The 19813-nt window shown below is 37.2% G+C and overlaps 1 protein-coding gene across 1 annotated transcript; it reads left to right on the forward strand.

Annotated features, from left to right (window-relative positions):
• Positions 1-4860: 4860 nt before the first annotated feature.
• Positions 4861-9546, forward strand: LOC110727190 (probable glutathione S-transferase parA). The gene is made up of 2 exons (XM_021906746.1): positions 4861-5516; positions 8886-9546. The coding sequence occupies exons 1-2, from the start codon at positions 5199-5201 to the stop codon at positions 9228-9230; spliced, it is 663 nt and encodes a 220-aa protein (XP_021762438.1). The 5' UTR covers positions 4861-5198; the 3' UTR covers positions 9231-9546.
• The last annotated feature ends 10267 nt before the right edge of the window (positions 9547-19813 follow it).

Genomic DNA, 19813 nt, shown 5'->3' on the forward strand with positions numbered 1-19813 from the left:
TCCCTGGTGAGGGGAAGCGGTACTTAGTTAGGTCGATCACTGGCGCCTCCCTCTCCCTAGGCTTAGGGTAAGGGGTCGCCTTCTGATCCTTTACAAGCTTCTTCCTCCCAGATTGGGAGGGTCTTCTGGCCGACTGTTCCTTTGGTGGAACGGTCGCCCTTTTGTTGATAAGCTCCTGGATCTCCCCCTTGAAACTATTCATGAAGGTCATGAGTTCATTTCTGGTGATGGGGGCAGATCCCTCGGCCGCCTGTTGATGATCAAGCGGCAGGCCGGCTGGTTTACTAGATCCAGCCAGGCAGTCCTCCCATTCCCTCCTTTCGGTGGGACGGGTGCGTCGAGCGCTTAAGGTCCCGTCAGAGGTTGTATGAGTCTCGACTTCAATTTCATTGTTAGTATCCTGGTCCGTTTGAACCAGGGGGTCGCCCATGGGACGCTTCTCACATAGAATTGGTACAGGCTGTGATTCCATCTCGAAAATACTCTCCCCACAGACGGCGCCAAAACGTTTTGGGGTTTTTTGATATCCTGCGGGAGAGTTACAATTCCGAGACTGGATCCATGTGCCTATACATGCAAAACAACGGAAACTCCGGTTGGTGGGAGCTCCGCCTTCGACGATCAAGTTAGAATGTGTTTAAGGAGTAAAAGGTGCGAAAAGTAAAAGTGATCTGGTTCCTCTAAGGGGAGGAGTGATCGAGGTGTGCAATTAATGCTAAGTCTGGTCTAGCAGGTAGTATGCACGAGGGTTTAGGTTTCTCCTGGTGAGATGATTAATTAATTCTGAATCCTGTTTAATGAAGGCTAATTACTGTATTTATAGCCTCGAAGTAGGTGCCCAATACTAGGTTAAATGGTAAACCTAGGACTGATTAGGCTTGCCTCGGAATTCGGGCCCAGTTGGCCGTTTTCCAGGTTGGCAGATAGTGGGCCACGTGGCGTGGCGCAATTGGTCCATGCTGGACCTCCTAGAATATGACACGTGGCAGCCCCTGATTAATCCACGTGGCTGACACGTGGTAGGTGCTGATTGGACCACGTGGTGGGGAAAAATCCCCTAAACAATAATCATGTTGGTATATATTAATAAAAATAGTATGATTTCTAATGCTTCTGCTTCTGCAACTTATGATGTTGATGGGAATTCAACTTCCCAAAATATTACTATGAAGAGTGGTGAAACAATCTTGTGTTGGATTGATTATGATTCTAGAAATAATCAATTAAATGTTAGTCTTTCTCTTTCCTTTGAAAAACCTAATAGAAACTTATCATCTTATGATGTAAACCTTTCTTCTTATTTAAATGAATTTATGTATGTTGGGTTTTCTAGGTCTACTAGTTTGTGTTACTTTATAAAAACACTACAAGAGGAGGGGTGAATTGTAGTATAGAGGAATAAGACAACTTTTTGCGGAATATAAAAAACTTAAGCTAAATGAACTCAAAGTCACACAAAGAGATTTTAGTGGAAAACATCTTGGCCCTAACAAGAAGAAAAACCATGACCACTTGGGATTTTAGGAAAAATTCTTTACTAGAATAGGGCAAACAACCTATTACAAGCTAAAAACACTTTCTCTAAGTTCCTCAACGAACTTAGAGTTCCCAGCAATAAGTCCCTCAACTTACTGTTCTTCTCTTCTCTCTCTCTCTTTCTCTCATTGTTTCTCTAGAGTTCACTCAAACTCCCCAATTCCCAATTACAAGAAATACTCTAATGAAAGAAAATAAGAAAGTTATCAACTAAAGTAGAATGCGACTCTTAACTCGTTGAAAACTTATAAGATAGAAACTGTCTGAACAAGGGTAAGTTTTTCCAGAAAATAACTTCTCTATTTATAGGAAAAACACAGCTTAATTAAAACGCAACCATTGCTCCAACTTACGCCATTACTGCTACAATCCAACGCCACTAACCTCCATCACTTCCAGTGCTTCAAACATGTCCAGAAACTTAGGACTCAGTTAAAGCAACAAGAAGAGGTTTCCTAGCCTAGTGGAGAAGACTGATTCAATTTCTATAAGTGTAAGATTAGGAAGTTAGTGAAAGATATTTTTGAAAAATATTTAACCGGAAATAAAAGATATTCTTTTAACCAAAAATCAGAAAAAGATATTTTTCACAAATAACTAAACTCCTATAATTAAGCAACTTCAAATTCTATCTTTTACCAAAACGTTTAAGCATTCTACTAAAGTATCAAACTCCTATTGACTCTCTGAAGAAGCCTTTACTCCGAGTCTTCATTTTCCAGCTCCAACTCTGAAGCTTATATTCCTTCAAGGGAACACTACAAACAGTCTCTGCTTTTGAGCTCCAGTTCCTTTGCTTCAAATGACTTTGCAACTTGTACTTACGCTACAGAGTCATGAAAATATTAGTTCCAAATATAAATTTGACTTGTGTTATCATCAAAACATTAAGTGCAACAGTTTGCTTGCAAGGAGTTTTAAGGTGAATGGTCAAGCTACCCCACTTGATTGACTATGTCACTCAGAGTATATATAATCCCACTATGGCTTTTAATTATCCTACATGCATTTAAGTATTACTCCGTAGAAATTTTTATACGGAGTAATTTGTGTAAGAACTTAATCTCTATTTATTCGAAATCATCTAACTTATCTAACTAATCCGGATTTAACTTATCTTCTTGTCGAAAAAAAATAATAATATAATTAATTTAACTTATCTTGTATGATCATAATAAATTGATGAATAGCATGGAACTTAACCTACCTTTTGAAAGATTAGGTATTACGTAGTAGGTTTGTTGGAATATTCGCTATGAAAATGAATTTATTTAAATGACCCTTAAATGACTTCGTTTGTTTTTACGTAGTAGATTTTTAGTTTAGTTTATGCTTTGTAAGTTCTCTTTGACTTCGTTTGTTAAATGCAAGTACACAACATGTATTAAAGTTAACCCCTAAATGACGCATGCGATTACTTCAGTAGAAAAAAATTAGGCTTCTCCCAAAATTCTATAAGATTAAAGAAATTAAAAAATGGTGGGTGACGAAATAGTATTACTTGATTCAATTTCAGGCAATGTGGGTGAAAATTACATTAGGGTCATTATATTAGAGAAGGATGTTGAGTATGTATTTATTGTATGTGAACAACAAAATTTGCTAAATCATGCTTTGCTCCATATAATAAAATCTTTAGAAATCAAGTCATCTCTCTTGGATGATGTTTCTTGAATGTACACATGAAAGACTAACCGATTAAGAATTAAATTGATATGTACCGACTTACGGAGTACGAAGTATAGTGTAGGCTCTGGTTGAATTTGGGTTTTTGTTGACAACTAAATCATGCCTCCTTACTGTTGTCCCTAAAGTTTTGATGATGATTTCATGGAACGTAAGCAAACTTATAAAGACTACTTAACTTGCTATTGGGTTGTGTGATGACAGGTTCTGAGTGAAATCGGGTTATGTGTAATGATGATCCAGAGAAGGAAGGAACATATAACATGGTTTTATGGCAGCTTATGGAGTTAAGGAAAGCAATGAAGAAAATCAAAGGTTGAGTTCCTTGAGGGAGGATCTAGAGCTTCAGAGTCGAAGTCTCAAAGAGAACTCAATGAGTCTAATTTAATTTTGTTTTATTTTAGGCTTCTTAAGTTTATATTTAGCACATTGATATGATTAGGAGTCAAGTGGATCTTTAATTTGTATGATAAGATTTATTTTCCATATTTGATGGATATTTTATTTGAGGAATATTTAAGATAAAATCTTTTTGGAAAATATATTTTAACAAAAGGTTTTTGTTTATTTATTTACTTATCATTTGGAAAAGCTCTTTGAACGTGTGTTTAGTTCAATCAAAGTTTGTTGAGAAGAGTGGGGAAGTGGCAAAACAGTTTTGAGAAAAAATAGTGAAGTTGCTTCTGCTTGCTTCCCAAGTTCCTCCTAACTGCACGTTCCTAAAACTTAGAAAGTTGTGGCTATGTGGGACTGAAGTAACGGTGGAAGTAACTGCCTTGCTCTTCTATAAATAGACTGAAATTTCAGTTGGGAAAAACACATTTGATCATTACAATCTTTCTAGTTTTTGAAAGAGTCAAAATCCACTTGAGTCTTAAAGTGTCTTTGTGCTTAATATTAGAGTTAATCTTGTGTTGTATTAAGGTTAGAGTTTGAGTGAACTCTAAGTGAGAATTGCTTTGAGTGAAGCAAAGAGAAAGAGAGAGTTTGAGTGATCAACTGGTTGAGGGATCAGTTGAGTGGGGAACTCGAGTTCATTGAGCAACTTGAGTTAGAGTCTTAGTTCGTAATAGGTTGTTTGCCATATTATAATTAAGAGTTAAGTTTTAAAATCCCTTGTGGTCGTGGTTATTCTTCTTGATTAGGGCCAAGAAGTTTTCCACGTAAAATCTCTCTTTGCACTTTTAAGTTCTTTCAAGTTTTATTTACAAGTTCTGCAAAAATTACCCTAGCTAGTTCCTATACAATACAATTCACGCCCCTCTTGTATTGTTTATTCGAGTCAACACTTACACTAACGTTCGATGATTGAAACTTTATAAGATTGCATACATGTGTGCAAGCTCATAAACGGGTTGAAGAGATGATTAAGTCCGACTTTCTAGCCTTTAGCTCAAACCTTAGCCCGATTTCATTAAGTTGGACCGTTTTCCTTTAATATATAATCTTTACTTAGTTTATTCCAAGTTTAATTTTCTAATGATCCTCATGATTTCTTGAATCCATTACCTTGAGAGTTCATTCGTTTTCAATATATTTTTAAAATTAATTAAAACTCAAAACACAATACAAGAACAAAAATTGTGATTTGTACTTTTTTTGTTGTTAGTTTTTAAAGTTATGATGATTTCTAATAAGTTTGACTAATTAATATTTTAAAAACTCACTATCTCATTTTATATATGCACTTGTTATTGTATAAGGCCATCATTTCAAATTGCATCAATTTCCCACTAAAATACAACTAAAAAAAAAATAGTGCAATTACAACTACTATCTAAACATTACGCATACAAAAATAATTGTTCAAAATATATCATTTAAAACGACCAAACTACTTATTTTAATAGAGAATGAGGACCCCTTATATTTTATGTGCACAATTATGCAACCCACCAATCTTCTATATAAACAAGTAGCAAAAATTAGTTTCCTACACAAAATTTAAAGATTAGACCCAAAAAAAAAAAAAAAAAATGGCGGGTGAAGAAATAGTGCTATTTGATGTGTGGACTAGCCCATATGCAATGAGAGTCAAAATTGCATTAGAAGAGAAGGGAATTGAGTATGTTTGTCAACCACAAAATTTGCTTAATAAAGGGTCTTTGCTTCTTGAGATGAACCCGGTTTACAAATTGGTACCGGTTTTGATCCATAATGGTAAACCCATTAGTGAATCCCTTGTAATTCTTGAGTATATTGATGAGTTTTGGGCTAAATCGTTTCCTTTGCTTCCTATTGATCCTTACCAACGATCCCAAGCTCGATTTTGGGCTGATTTTATTGACAAGAAGGTAACTCTATCGTATCTATTTGGTATTTTGGTGTCTTAGTATAAAGTATGTATCCGTCCGGTGTTATTTGACTAATTTTGTGTGGACTAATTTTGTTTGAATGTTATTGAAATTTATGTTATCTGAATTAATTAGTATTGTATGAGGATATATATTTTCTTAAGAAAAATTGGTTTTAATAATCCCAATTTTGTCTATTTTTCTTTTAATAATCTTAATTTTGGATTATTATAGAATAATCCCAACTTTGGATGAGTGTTTACTTTTTTTAATCCCAAACCGGTAAACGAAAGTCAATAACTTGTTATAACAGGTCATGTGCCACGTGTCAAGTTGTAATTGGTCCAAAAAATAAATAAAAATAAATAAATAAATTTAAAGTTTAAAAAAAAAAATCAGAAAACCCCTTATCCCTACCGGACCACCGTAATCCCCACCTCCTGACGCCGGCCGGCCGCCCCAACCCCTCCTTACCTCTGCCCCGATGTGCACCGGTTTCCCCCCATCCCCCCGCGCCAGGGGTTGCAACCCACCCCCACCCCCAATACCCGCTTCCGGTTCTATGCCTCCATCGAAAAACCCTACCGAACTCCCTTTAACCCCTCCATCCATTCGAAACACTATGAAAACTCCTCCCCCACAGACGAAACCCACCATCAAAAACCCTAGCTGCTAGGGTTTCGCGGTGGTGGGAAGGGCGATTGGAGGTTTTCAAAGTGGAGGAGGGGTTTTCTTAGCCTGGTGGTTGCGTAGGGGTTTCTGGGAGGGGGATGGTGGTTTAGAGGGAAGCAAAAGGGGCGACGCCAGGGGTGGAGGAGGACCGGTTGGCCGACAATGTAGGAGGCTGGGCAGAGCGGTGGCTGGATCGTTGTGCTAGTTGGGGTTTGGCTGGATGGTTTTTTTTTTTTTAAGTTTTGTTTTTTTTTTAATTTTTTTAAAAATCAATTAACAAGCGACACATGTCATTTAAAAAAAAAACATTCAACCGGTCACCGGTATTAGAATTGAAAAAAGAAAATTATTCTCAAAATTAGGATTATTCCAGAATAATCCAAAGTTGGGATTATTAAAAGAAAATGGAACAAAGTTGAAATTATTAATATCAATCTTTCCATTTTTTTATTGATATATCTAGATTTATTTGGTGAACTTATTTTATGTATGTTGTACGGAGTGCTTAATATCCTTTAGACCACTCTCAACGGTGAGCAAAAAAAATGCTCACTCACTATCTCTCTACCCACTTTCTCTCTCAACAAATCTGTTTTGCCCATGGGCAAATTTTTTTCACAATTTCTCTCCCAATGGTGAGCAAAAAAAATATTTGTCCACTACTCTCTCTCTCTTACTTTTTCAATACCCCACCATTACTTTCTCTCTCCTACACAACATTTCTTTATTTTTAATTTCATTTATATTTTAACAATATTACTCCAAATAAATAAAAACTAGTCTAAATTTTTGTAACTTATTTTTTTTTATTTGTGTCGTTTTTATCGTTAAAATAAAGAATATGGAGGATTTATGGTATTTCTGAAATTATACCAAAATGCATGTCTATTTATAGAGAATTAAATTTTATGACCGTTGGTAATTTTAATTTTTTTTTTAATAAATATTTATTTCAGAATTTGCATTACAAAAAATATAACCATTGCAAATTATGGGGCCCACCAAAGCACTATTCATCTTCAAAAATGCTCAAGTCTTGGGCATTTTCAGAAATGCTCATGAGCATTTTTTGGCTTTTTCTCATTTGCTCACCATTGTAATGCATGAGCAAATTTTATGCCCACCCAAAATGCCCATGAGCAAATTTTTAGCTCACCATTGATAGTGCTCTTAGTAACATTGTTCATTACCCTTCTTTAATGATCACAAGCAGTGGCGGACCTGGGCTTGTGCCTGGTGGGTTAAGTGACTCACTAGGGCCAAAAAAAATTTTAAGTTATTTAAAAAAAAAAAAAAAAAAAAAACTTTCTTTAGCTTCCCGAGTTACTGTCTTCCTCTGTTCCTCAAAGTTCAAACCCTAGTCTTCTTCTCTAGTTCTCTTCGCCTCTTCGCTTCATCTCCAGTTCTCCACCCAGCCACCGTTCTCTTCGCCTGCTCCGTCTCCGTGGAGTCGTGGACGGTGGACAATAACAGGAAAAGGGTAGTGAAGGGCTGAGATTTTTATTGCTCGAAAGAAAAAGGAAAGAAAAACAGGAGGCCTGATATTAGAAAAAAGATTAAAACCAAAACCGACTCCAAATACTTGCAGGTTATAAAATTGCAGTTTAGATTACTGAATTGCAAACCTCTTTCCTCTCAAATTTTCCAGAAAACCCTAATCGAAGAGAAGCAATAGAAATTGAGAAAAAACTTTAAAGAAAAATGGATGACTCTATCCCTGTTCGTCTTTTTTGTTCTATTCCTCCTCTAACTGAGTTTCGGGATGCAAATCCATGGGATAACACTAACCTCGATAAGTTTACGACGATCTTCTAGCGAAGTGGGACGAGTAAGATTATAATTTTCCAGATTTTATCAAACTTAAACTTTTCTTTGTCTTTGCTATTATTTAGTTTTCACAATTATGATTATTATTATTTTAAATCTATATTGTTTGAATTCTAAGTTTTTGTTTTAGGGGTAATAATGATAATAATGATAATGCTGAAGTGCTGACTTGCTGAGTGCCTGAGTGATTATTTTAAATCAAATGTTGAATGATTGTTTAATTACTTATTTGGAGAATGATTTGCTTTTGAATGTTAGCATGGAAGATATCATAAATCGATATCAAAACATGAAAACTCGTCGAGAACTATTGTAATAAGTTTGCATTACTATTTAATTATCTTTTGTAGTATTATATGAACATTTGGTTGTATTTTGTACTGTTTGAATATTTAGATGTATTTTTTAGTACTATTATTTGGTTGTTTGGTAAAAAAAATTTTTTACATATTTGATTATCGATTGTGACTCACCAGTCGGAAATTCCTGGGTCCGCCACTGATCACAAGTCTTGTGTATAAGTGTATGTACACAAACTTAGAAAAATTCTTGAATATTGGATGAATAATTTAAGATGGTATTCTATTACTCGTAACAAACCAACAACTACATAATTGATCAAAACTATAATAATGATTTTTTGGTTTTGTAGCCACACTAGTTTCTCTTGTAATCCTTTCCTATTAAAATTTATAATTTCATTTACACAGTTCAAAATTTATAATTTCATATACACAGTTAATATATTCATTTCTTATTAAATAATTCACATGCTAAATCAGTAGCTAATTTAAATTGCATTGTTTAAGCTAATTATTACTTATGCTTCCAAAAAAAGAAAAATAATAATGGGTTGTCACTTTAATGCAGATATATGCCGTAGCAAAACAACTATGGAGAGTAAAAGGTGAAGAGCAGGAAAAAATAATAAAGGAATTTATTGAAAACTTGAAGATATTAGAAAGAGAGATTACAGATGATAAGTTCTTTGGTGGTGATACGTTTGGATACGTTGATGTCGCATTGATTCCATTCACAAGCTGGTTTTACACCTTGGAAACATTTGGAAATTTTAGCATCGAGGCTAACTGTCCCATAATTATTGCATGGGCTAAAAGATGTAAAGAGAGACATAGTGTATCTAGTTCATTGCCGGATCCTGATAAAGTTTATAACTTCGCTTTGGACTTCAAAAAGGCTTTAGGGCTCGACTAAACCTTTATATACTACCTTTCCCAATTAAAATGTGCAACTTTTGGTTATTATTTGTTAGATATAAAAAATTTAAATGTTACACATTAATAATTAATAAAGGTAGTACATTTTATATGTATTTGTAGCCTTGGAACGTGTTGAACTATTTGGTAAATTTACGTGTATCTTCCATTTGTGTTATTAAGGATATATTTCTTAAACTGTGCTGTCTAATAAACAATATTATCGACTTTTATAGTCTTGGAGGCTTGGAGCTATGTACTACGTATTTGGAATATTTAATGAGGATATTTTGTCAATAACAATAATAGTTCGTTTCACCAATCTAAATATTTTAATATTATTGAAAGAAATATTTTACACAAATTTTTATATGTGGCTGGTTACACCGTATGGCCAGCCATCATGGAGGTTTGTTAGTGTTATAGAGGTTATTCGGTTAGTAATCTTAGTATTATAGGAACTAATTCGTCAATGTTATAGAGGCAGTCAGTATTATAAAGGTTACTCAGTCAGTGTTATAGGGGTTGCTTTACTGTTTTACAATCGGCCACATGGTAAGGTCAACCATACACAAACACGCTATTCTTTTTACTCATAAATACTTAAGACCAATTCTTTTGGACATATTTTCAGTTGAGTTAATTATTACTCTTTTCGTATCCTTGTATCGTTATTAAATTTTGACTTTGGTGGTCAACGTCTAATAACTTTAATTATATGATAAATTTACTATTATAGATTTAATTGTTTTTTTTAACGGAACGTGTTATATGGTGTGAAATCTTTTTTTTTTTCATTTTTAATTGGATGGTATTTTAAAATAATTTTTTTACGGGTGGTAAATTCAAAAAATGGGTTATTTATGGGCGGTAAAAGGCTACTGATATTGCCAAGGAAAAAAAAATCACTTAAATCACTCAAATCTCGTATTCCTCGTATTTCTCACCAGCCAGCACTATCAAAATATTAATCTAGATCTCACCGCTGCTAACACCACTGCGTTGCCGCCCTCTCCTCCGCCTCTGGAATCCACGCCGCTTGCATTTAAATTTACAATAATAATAAAATAATTGTATGATAGCAAGAATGAAGACAATGCCATAGTAGAGTACTAGAGAGGGAGGTGCGGGTAGAGAGTGAGAAATTAAGAAAGAGAGGTGGATTGCTAAACATCGCATACAAATTATCAACTAATGCCCACAAATTTCCATTGAATTGACAATATTGCCCTTGACCAAAAAAAAAAACACTCTCTCATCACCCAAAAAAAAAAATCTCACCCACTTTCATTCTAGGTTTTTTTAAAAAAAAATAATTCAAAGTACGGCAATGTCGAGGCGGCAAGGCAAGGAATTAGCGGCGGCGGCGGCAGAGGGAAGGAGGTCTCACAGTGGAAAGGTAGGTTTTTTTCCCAAAAAAATAAAAAATAAAAACTACCATGGCAAGGCGGGGCGCATGGGGAGGACGCCACGCCGGTGGTGGCGGCGCCAGGAGCAGACGCCGGAACCACGCCGCTGGCACCTGGGTTAGACGCCGCCGCCACGGTTCTGGCGTCTAGAACTGGCGCCGCCACCAACAGCGTGGCGTCCTCCCCATGCGCAGCCAGTACCGGTGTGGCGTCCTGCCCATGCGCCCCCTCCCCCCCCCCCCTTTTTTTTTGTTTTTTTTTTTTGAAAATCAGTTTTGTTTTTTTTTTTTTTTTTTGAAAATCAGAATTTTTTTTTGTTTTTTTATTTTTTTAAGTAATTTTTTTTTTGAAATTAGAATTTTTTTTTTGTTATTTGTTTTTGTAAGTTTTTATTTTTTAAAATCAGATTTTTTTTATTTTTTTGAAAATCATTATTTTTATTTTGATTTTTGTTTTTTCAGTAATTTTTTTTTGAAATTAAAATTTTGTTTTTTTTGTTATGTTTTTTTAAGTTTTTTTTTTTAAAAAAATCAGAATTTTCTTTTTTGTTTGTCTTTGTATATGTTGTTGTTTATTTTTATAAATTTTTTTCAATGTTGTATTTTTTTTTACGTTTACATTTCCTTTACATTTCTTTGTATGTTTGTTTTGTACATTTTTTTTTATTTGTTATTGCAATTTGTTAGTATGTTTTTCTGTTTAGTTTATAATGTTTTCGTTTAGTTTTTTTTTTTGTAATTTTTCTTTTATGTTTATATACATTTTGTATGTGTTGTTTTTTTTTCTTTGTTTGTGTATATTTTATTCTTTAATTTATTTTAAGTGTTATGTTAATTTCATTTTCAGGTTATTTTGCTAGTATTTTTTTTAGTTTATTTGATTTGGTTTTTGGTAGTTATTTTTCTTATAAGTTTTTTTATGTGTATACATTTTTTAATTTTTTGAAGGTGTCGCATTTTCGCCATGGTGCGGGGAAGAATCTAAACCTTATTAGAAGTGGAAACTACTCGATGGAGAGCTCGGGGCCCAGACATCTTAGATCCCGTGGTATTTTGGCCTCGGCTCGTAGAGAACGGGTTCACCATCGGGATGAGGATGAAGATGATGATGATGATGATGAGGAGGAGGAGGAGGAGGAGGAGGAGGAGAAGAAGGGCGCATATGAGGATGTGGACGATGGGAGTGGACCATATGATGATAACGGTCCATTTAGTCAGAGGCTAGATGATATGTACAAGACGCATAGGGTAGATGTGCGTTAGGGTAGGGATGGTAGGTTTGTTAGTAGATCTGGCACATCATCTGCGTCCACCGTGTCTGGGGCAAGCAGAAAACGGTCGAGGGCCGTTAATAATTCTTGGGTGGTTAAGGGTGAGGTGACTGGGGGGCCTGTAGACAGTAGTGTGATTCCTAGCTTTCTAGGACACATAGCTACCCGTATCTGGGAGGACCAGGAGAGGGGTTTGGTGACGGGCATTTTGAAATGCCAAACCCGGGAAAAGATTTGTACCGTTTTGAGCAGATGGGCTGAGTCTTGGCCGGTGGAGAGCGAGATGTTTGACCGACTGCAGGGCACTGGGGTGAATCACCTTCCTGCCACCATACACGATAAGATTGACTGGACACTGATCACGGCTTTCGTTGAGCGATGGCACTCGAATACGAACTCTTTCCACCTTCCATTCGGTGAGATGACGATCATGTTGCATGACGTCGAGGCCATTCTTGGGATTCGCGCAGAGGGTAAACGCCTTTCTTTTGTGACTGATGCGGATCAGGCAGATTTGCTGGCGGAGCTGTTGGCGATGGACAGGGCTGCGCTGTACACCGGGGCGCTTGGTGTTTGGGACCACCGTGGTGTGAAGATCGCATCCGTCTTGCAGCGTTGTTTGCACCCCGGTGCACGTAGGACGCACGACGCACAATTGGCTGCTTATGTTTTTCTTCTCCTCGGGTGTACCTTGTTTCCGGATAAGAGCGGAAACAAGCTCAGGCCACGCGACATAGTTGATGTGTGTGAGCCCGACAGTGTTGGCCAGTTTTCTTGGGGGTCGGCTACGCTGGAGTATCTGTATCGCCAATTAGCACTACTAGAAAACACCTTATTTACGACGGAAATATTCCGTCGGTAAATCTTGTAAATCCGTCAGAAAGGGATATTTCCGACGGAATTCCGTCAGAACACGTCGTTGGAGATCACTTTGTCGGAAAAACGGCAATTCCGACGGAATTTTTTCGTCAGAAGAGGTTTCTCCGGTACCGAAAATTCCGTCAGAAAATTTAATAGAAAAAAATTAAAAAAAAAAGCCCCACCCACCACCCCCACCACCAGCCCACCCCCTGCCACCATAACCTAGATCCCCACCCACTAGCCCCCTGACTTACCCCCCTACCCAGCCCCACCACCAACAGCCCACCCCACCCCTGCCCCCTACCCTCCTAACTTACCCAGACACCGCACCCCACACCAGCCCACCCCCACCACCAGCCCACCACAACCAAGATCCCCACCCACCACCAAAAACCCCGATCTACCCACCCACCTAAACCACGTTCCAAAAAAAAAACAAATTCAAAATCCAAAATCAAATAATCAAAATAAAAAAAAATCAAAAAAAAGAAAAATCAGAGAAAAGTAAAAAAAAATAAACCGAAAAAAAATCAAGAACACGAAATATGAGAAGAAAAAAACGAAAAAAAGGCAAAAAAAAAACACGAAAAAAAAGCAGAAAAAGGCGGAAAAAAAAACACAAAAATATAGAAAAATCAGAAGAAAAAAGCTAAAAAATCAGAAAAAAAAAGAAGTAAAAATGCCGAAAAAAAAATAAGAGAAAGTGAATAAGAATACTCACCTTGAATTCCATCAAAACCGCTTTAAAGGTCAAATTCGACCATGAAAACTCTAGTTCTAGGGTTTTCATGGTCGAATTTGACATAAAAAACCGTATTTTGTTGGTTCGTGGTTCGTGGTTGCGTAGCGGTTGCGGTGGTTCGTGGTTGCGCAGCGCGGCGGTTTGTGGAAGGGGAAGGAGGAAAGAGGAACGAAGGGGAAGGAGGGGAGAGAAACGAAGGGGAAGGGAGGAGAAAAAGCAGAGAAGGGGAAGGAGGAGAGAGAAACGAAAGGGAAGGGAGGAGGAACAACAGAGAAGGGGAAGGAGGAGAGAGAAACGAAAGGGAAGGGAGGAGGAACAACAGAGAAGGGGAAGGAGGAGAGAGAAACGAAGGGGAAGGGAGGAGGAAAGTCAGAGAAGGAGAAGAGAGAGAAAGAGGAGAGGAGAGGAGAAAGAAAAATTCAGGTTTTTTTTTATATATATATTATAAAGTTCCGACGGATTTTTCCATAGGAAAATTTCCGAAGGATAAAAAATCCGTCGGAATATTAGGGTTTCCGAGGGAATATTCCGTAGGAAAATTCCGACGGATTTAAATTCCGTAGGAAAACTAACTTTCCGACGGAATATTCCGTCGGAAGCCTTTTATTCTGAGGGAATTAATTTCCGTCGCAATATTTCCGACGGAGTTTCCGTCGTAATGAACCTTTTCCATCGGAATGTTCCGACAGACCCTATTTCCGTCGGAAAGTTCGGATTTTTCGACAGAATTTGGGTCCGTCGGAACAATTCCCTCGGAAAACGGCCTATTTCTAGTAGTGTAGGATTTTTGAGTCGGGCTGACGCAGTAGGTATCACTGGATGTCTGACTTTATTGCTGACCTGGATATACGAGTATTTTCCTGCATTTCGACCACACTGTGACCCGGTTCCTATTGGTGATGGGATGCCCCGTGCCTGTGCGTGGAGTCCGCGGTTCGAGAAGAAGTTCGTTGACCGCCTCCGATCGATACGGTTATCGCTTGACAGGATGTCCCCCTTATAGGTAAAGTGTATAAATTATTTCTAAATTTGTACTATAATGCATTTGTTATATGAATCTTACTAATTTGAAAAATTTTGTGCAAGTGAACTGGATGCCTTTCGGCCAGAACCCTAGTAATAGGGTACCCGGGACCCTCTACACGAGACTCATACAGTATCGTGAGATCGTGGAGGTGTACATGCCCCAGTGTTGTCTTCGCCAACTTGGATTCGTCCAAGTTATCCCTCCTCCACCGGCATGGCCGAGTAAGGCGGTCCGATCTGCATCGTCGAAGGAGTACGTCGTCCACTGGCCGGATAACATGATTGCCACGTGGGAGCAGTTCCCGATGGTTGCCCGCTTATGGACTGCGGAGCTGCAGAGGCCGCCTACTAGGGTGCCTCCCATGTGTGACCAGCACTACATGGAATGGTACAACCGGTATTCGCACCCGAGGTTGATTAGAGACCTCGACCATGGCGACGACGTCGATGATCATGATATGCCACCGCCAACTATCGTAGATGCGGTATGTCTGAACAAAAATTTATTGTTGCGTTATGTTAAAGTTTTATATATCATTATTCAATTTCATGTTTCTTTTTTTTGTTGTGTGTAGTGGATGGGAAAGATAATGCAAGGCGTACAAAAACTCTCCCTGGAGAAGGACAACATGAGTGCAGCAGGGAGAGCTGCTGTTGATGAGTTGGAACAGACCCTTGCGCATTGGGAGTCGGCGGTAAAGAAGGATTACTGATGTTTTTGGCATTTTGTTTGTTGAACATTTTTTACATTATCAAATTAGTTTGTGAAATAGGACATTATCTTTGTAGTTTGCAGAAATTAATACAATCGTTTTAGTTTTTAACATTTAAAATTATCGTTTTAGTTTTTAACATTTGAAATTATCGTTTTAGTTTTTAAATTTGAAATTATCGTTTTAGTTTTTAACATTTGAAAGTATGCATGCAAGATATAAATGTAGTCAACAGTACAATACGAGGATAATAAGCAACGCAAAAATAAGGTTACATAGAGTGTACAAAAGAAAAACTAAAAAGTTGCTAGGGTGTTCCATTGATGGATCCGGTCATGATACAGCGCATCCCAACCCTCTACGCTTGCTATGCGAATGTCGTACCACCGAGGTATGATCGGTGGGACAGGAAAATCGGATGATAGGTCTAGTCGGATGAAATGTTTGTATGACGACCCAAGAAATGCAATAGCTAACTCCCTGACCGGTGTAGTGACGGTCTCACGCGAAGACCAAGGGAGAATCGTTGTACAAGGATAATAAGCTCGACTATGCAATCCCAGCCCGAAATGCATTACTGCGCACTTGTAAATGTTTACAACGGCAAAGAGATCTAGTGGCGCGTCGAAATAGTTATTTAGACCGCAAGGTCCTCCTCCCCACCGGATACACCGCAGATCACTATCCAAGCCGTCCTGGTACACATGACAATAAACATCTCGGTTAGAGGCAATTTCATTGTACATCAACTGACGCACTAAACCGTAGTTGTCTTTGCCCACCTGAAACACATGAGCCACGACCCGCAATCCCCAGTTACCATCTCCAATTACATCATTCCACCCGTCCAGGTATGGCATGATGATGTTAGGTATCCTATCCTTGTATGGAAACTGGTCAATATCAAATCTTCCTGTTGAATATACCGTTAAACATAGTGAACAAGTTAGCAATAAAATCAAAACCATTATAAAACGTAAATTAAAGTAAGATATTATACCAGTGCCGAGCATATTCACAGACGAAGAAGACTAGCTACGAATGGATGACAATGTACGACCACGACCACGACCACGAATGTACTTAAACGCACTCCTGTTCCGCCGTTGGCGACCTCTAGGTCGCTCGACCCCTTCAGGTTCCTCATGATCTAAGCAAGACGTGTTGAACATGTCATGCAGTACGTGAGTAGCATCACGAATAATGGAAGGATGACTAGAGGACACTCGGTCATAATCGAACGAAACTGCTCCAACTTCTCCTGTTCATGGTCGACCGTCTGCGTATCTGCATGCTCACCAATAACGAGCGTCCTCCAGAATGGATGAACCTGATCAACGTGTAACGACGTCCTATTGGGTAATTACGCGGTGAATGGTGCATGCACAAGGTAATCCATGAGTTACTGATATAGCACATCCACACCGAACATCCACTTCATCAGCCAACTCCCTCATTCTGTTGTGCTCGGTCAGAATCAACCCCAAGCAGTAGTGTGACACACGCCCATGTAGAATCTTAAATATGAAATGGCTAAACATCGTACCATGTCGCCGCCTAGAGTCCTCCAGAGAGTTCCTAATGCCGTTCTTCTGAGTTTCAATTGCCTTGTTTATTCTCTCGAACAGTGTATCCAGAGCAACGGTGTAAGAATCAGTCTGGTCCTTCGTAGCTCTATGAGCACTCTCAACTCTACATGTTGTAGTGTTTCCAAAATGAAGTACTTGGTTTGTCCAATATTTGACAAACTTTTCCTTGTGAGGTGTCCTCTGCTGCATCACATAGTTTAGCCCAATCAATCGCTCGTTGAGCATCTTCGAAAGGACCATCATGTACAAATATCCCACTGTAATCATTTCCGTCTCCACCATAATCCTACATCAATTAGATATTATATTTGAATACATATAATTATGTAAAGCTTAAATTAATACATTTAACACAACATTAACACATAATTAATATCTACATTTTTAATTTGTAATTTCATTTCAATATTTAACGCATATTACATTTAATTTATATATTTACACATAATTAACACAAAATTAAAAACATAATTATGTATAACAGTATTCATACACATACAAAATTAAAACATAATCATTTATAAAAGTATTGATACACATACAAAATTAAAAGATAATTATGTGTAAAAGTATTCATACACATACAAAATTAAAACATAATTAATTATTTTGTAAACTATTGACACAAATTTAATTTTCACATACAAAATTATAAAATAAATTTATTAACAAATATATAAAACATAATTTCAAGTTATACATTTTTTTTACAATTTAAATTTATCAAATTTATAAACAAAAAATTTATAAACATAAAAAAAAAACAAAAAAATTAAAAATCTAAATTCCACATACAAAATAATAAAATAAATTTATTAACAAATATTTAAAACATAATTTCAAATAAAACATTTTCTTTTTTTTTTACAATTTCAATTCATCAAATTTATAAACAAAAAAAAATAAAATCAGAAAGGCAGTGGCACCTGGTTGGACCACCACCATGGCAGTGGCGCCTGGTCAGGACGCCGACACGGTGGGAGTGGCGCCTGGCCAGGACGCTGGCACCGTGGGAGTGGCGCCTAGCCTGGAAGCCACCACCACGGTTCCGACGTCCTGGCCAAGCGCCCCTCCCACGGTGCCGGCGTCCTAGCCAGGCGCCACCGCCATGGCACCGAAATCCTGGCTAGGCGCCCCGACCATGACGGTGGTGGTCCATGCTCACGCCGGTCGTCATACCGTTACAACAACGATGTTTTACCTCGTTTTGCTACGAAGACGACGGTTCTTCGGCGTCCCTCAGTTCTCCGGTCTCCCGCGGGGACCTAGTACGGCTCCACATTTTTCGATGTCATAATTTTTCATTTTTGGTAAGATTTCACAAATGGGTAAAAGTGTCAAACCAAGTGTCTTTTTTAATTTGATTTTTCGATGTCAGAATTTTTCGTTTTTGGTAAGATTTCACAAATGGGTAAAAGTGTCAAACCAAGTGTCTTTTTTAATTTGATTTTTCGATGTCAGAATTTTTCGTTTTTGGTAATATTTCACAAGTGGGCAAAAGTCTCAAACCAAGTGTCTTTTTTGATTTGATTTTTCGATGTCAGAATTTTTCGTTTTTGGTAAGATTTCACAAATGGGCAAAAGTGTCAAACCAAGTGTATTTTGTGGGCTTTATATAGTAATTTGTGGGCGATGTTTAACAAATCACATAATGAGGTGGGTAGAGAGAAAAAAAACAGACCTTACTGACTATTGAGTAATGAGAAACCCAATACCTACTACCCTTGCTTTTACCCATTACTCCATTAGGCCATTACCCAAACAATAGCAAAAGGCCCAAAAGGCCAAAAGTCTAAGAAATTTTGTACAAAAAATTAAAGGGTTTCGGGTAGGCGGGTACCCGGTAAGGCAATCATGCGGCCCATGACCCGGCCTATGACTTGAGTATTTTAACGAGTCAGTTACTCGACCCGAACACAGTAGAAAAAATATCAAATTACCTGTCGAGTATTTTGCAGGTCAGCGAGTAGTCGAGTCGGGTCAAGCAAGTCGGGTTTTTTAACACCCCTACCTATAAGTACAATAGTAGAATCTGGAAGCATATTAGAGATCAGATTGGGTTTGGGCCCCGGAATATTCAGCTTGATAATATGGTTAAAGCTTGCAGCAGAGTAAGATCCAAATATGGAGGGTCCGAAACATTTCTTATTTGAAGAAGAAAATCATGAACATTTCCAACATTGTACAGCTTATCAAAAGTGATGTAAAGCATAGATTTTTAGCTTTAGGAGGCAAAAAAAACTAAGTGTAGATAATAGAGAATGGCTTGAAAGCCTTAATGTATAGATAGGTTGGTTGTATAGTTATTTGGGCTCTTTGCCTACATAGTTTGCCTTTGGGGCTAAGTTGTAAACTGATTTTGGAAAGTAATAAAATTGCTTACTTACCCAAAAAAAAAAAAAAAAAAAAAAAAAAAAAAAAAAAAAAAAAAAAGAAGAAAAGAAAAGTAGAGAATAAGGGTTTTGCAAGATGAGTTTAATTATGTAGTAGATTACCAAAATGTCACCAGCGTTATTTTTCAGTAAATTGTGGGTTGCATGATTATTATTCTGTTTTTATTTGTGTCTCCTACTTTAATTATGTACATTAGTGTATAATAAGTCAATGTACATTTTTGACTATTTATATCTCTAACTCTCTAAAGAAAAACTTATAACATTCATTGAGATTTGAGACAGATCAAACTTATAACTCCACTAAAAAACATTTATAGTAATTCTTAATATTGAAAATAATTTAAAAGATGTTTTTAAATAGTAAATAATATCGAAATTTTAAGCAAAACCGATTTTTTTCCAGCAAGAAAGTTATTCTTTTTTCTCTTGGTCTATCAATTGACTTATTTAAAGAAAACGGATAGTCAATAAAACTGCCAAGCCACAAATTGATGGAACTACGCAAGCAATGACTTCACTCGTATTCCACAAACCACTATAAATATAATTTGGTTTTCTACACAAATGCTAAGAAT

The sequence above is a fragment of the Chenopodium quinoa genome, unplaced genomic scaffold (genome assembly GCF_001683475.1).
Source record: "Chenopodium quinoa cultivar QQ74 unplaced genomic scaffold, ASM168347v1, whole genome shotgun sequence".
Taxonomy (NCBI): Eukaryota; Viridiplantae; Streptophyta; class Magnoliopsida; order Caryophyllales; family Amaranthaceae; genus Chenopodium; species Chenopodium quinoa.

Coding starts and splice junctions, on each gene's coding strand:
- LOC110727190 (XM_021906746.1), top strand. CDS start 5,199: ATGGCGGGTGAAGAAATAGTGCTATTTGATGTGTGGACTAGCCCATAT. Junction 5,517..8,885: donor CTGATTTTATTGACAAGAAG/GTAACTCTATCG, acceptor ACTTTAATGCAG/ATATATGCCGTAGCAAAACA.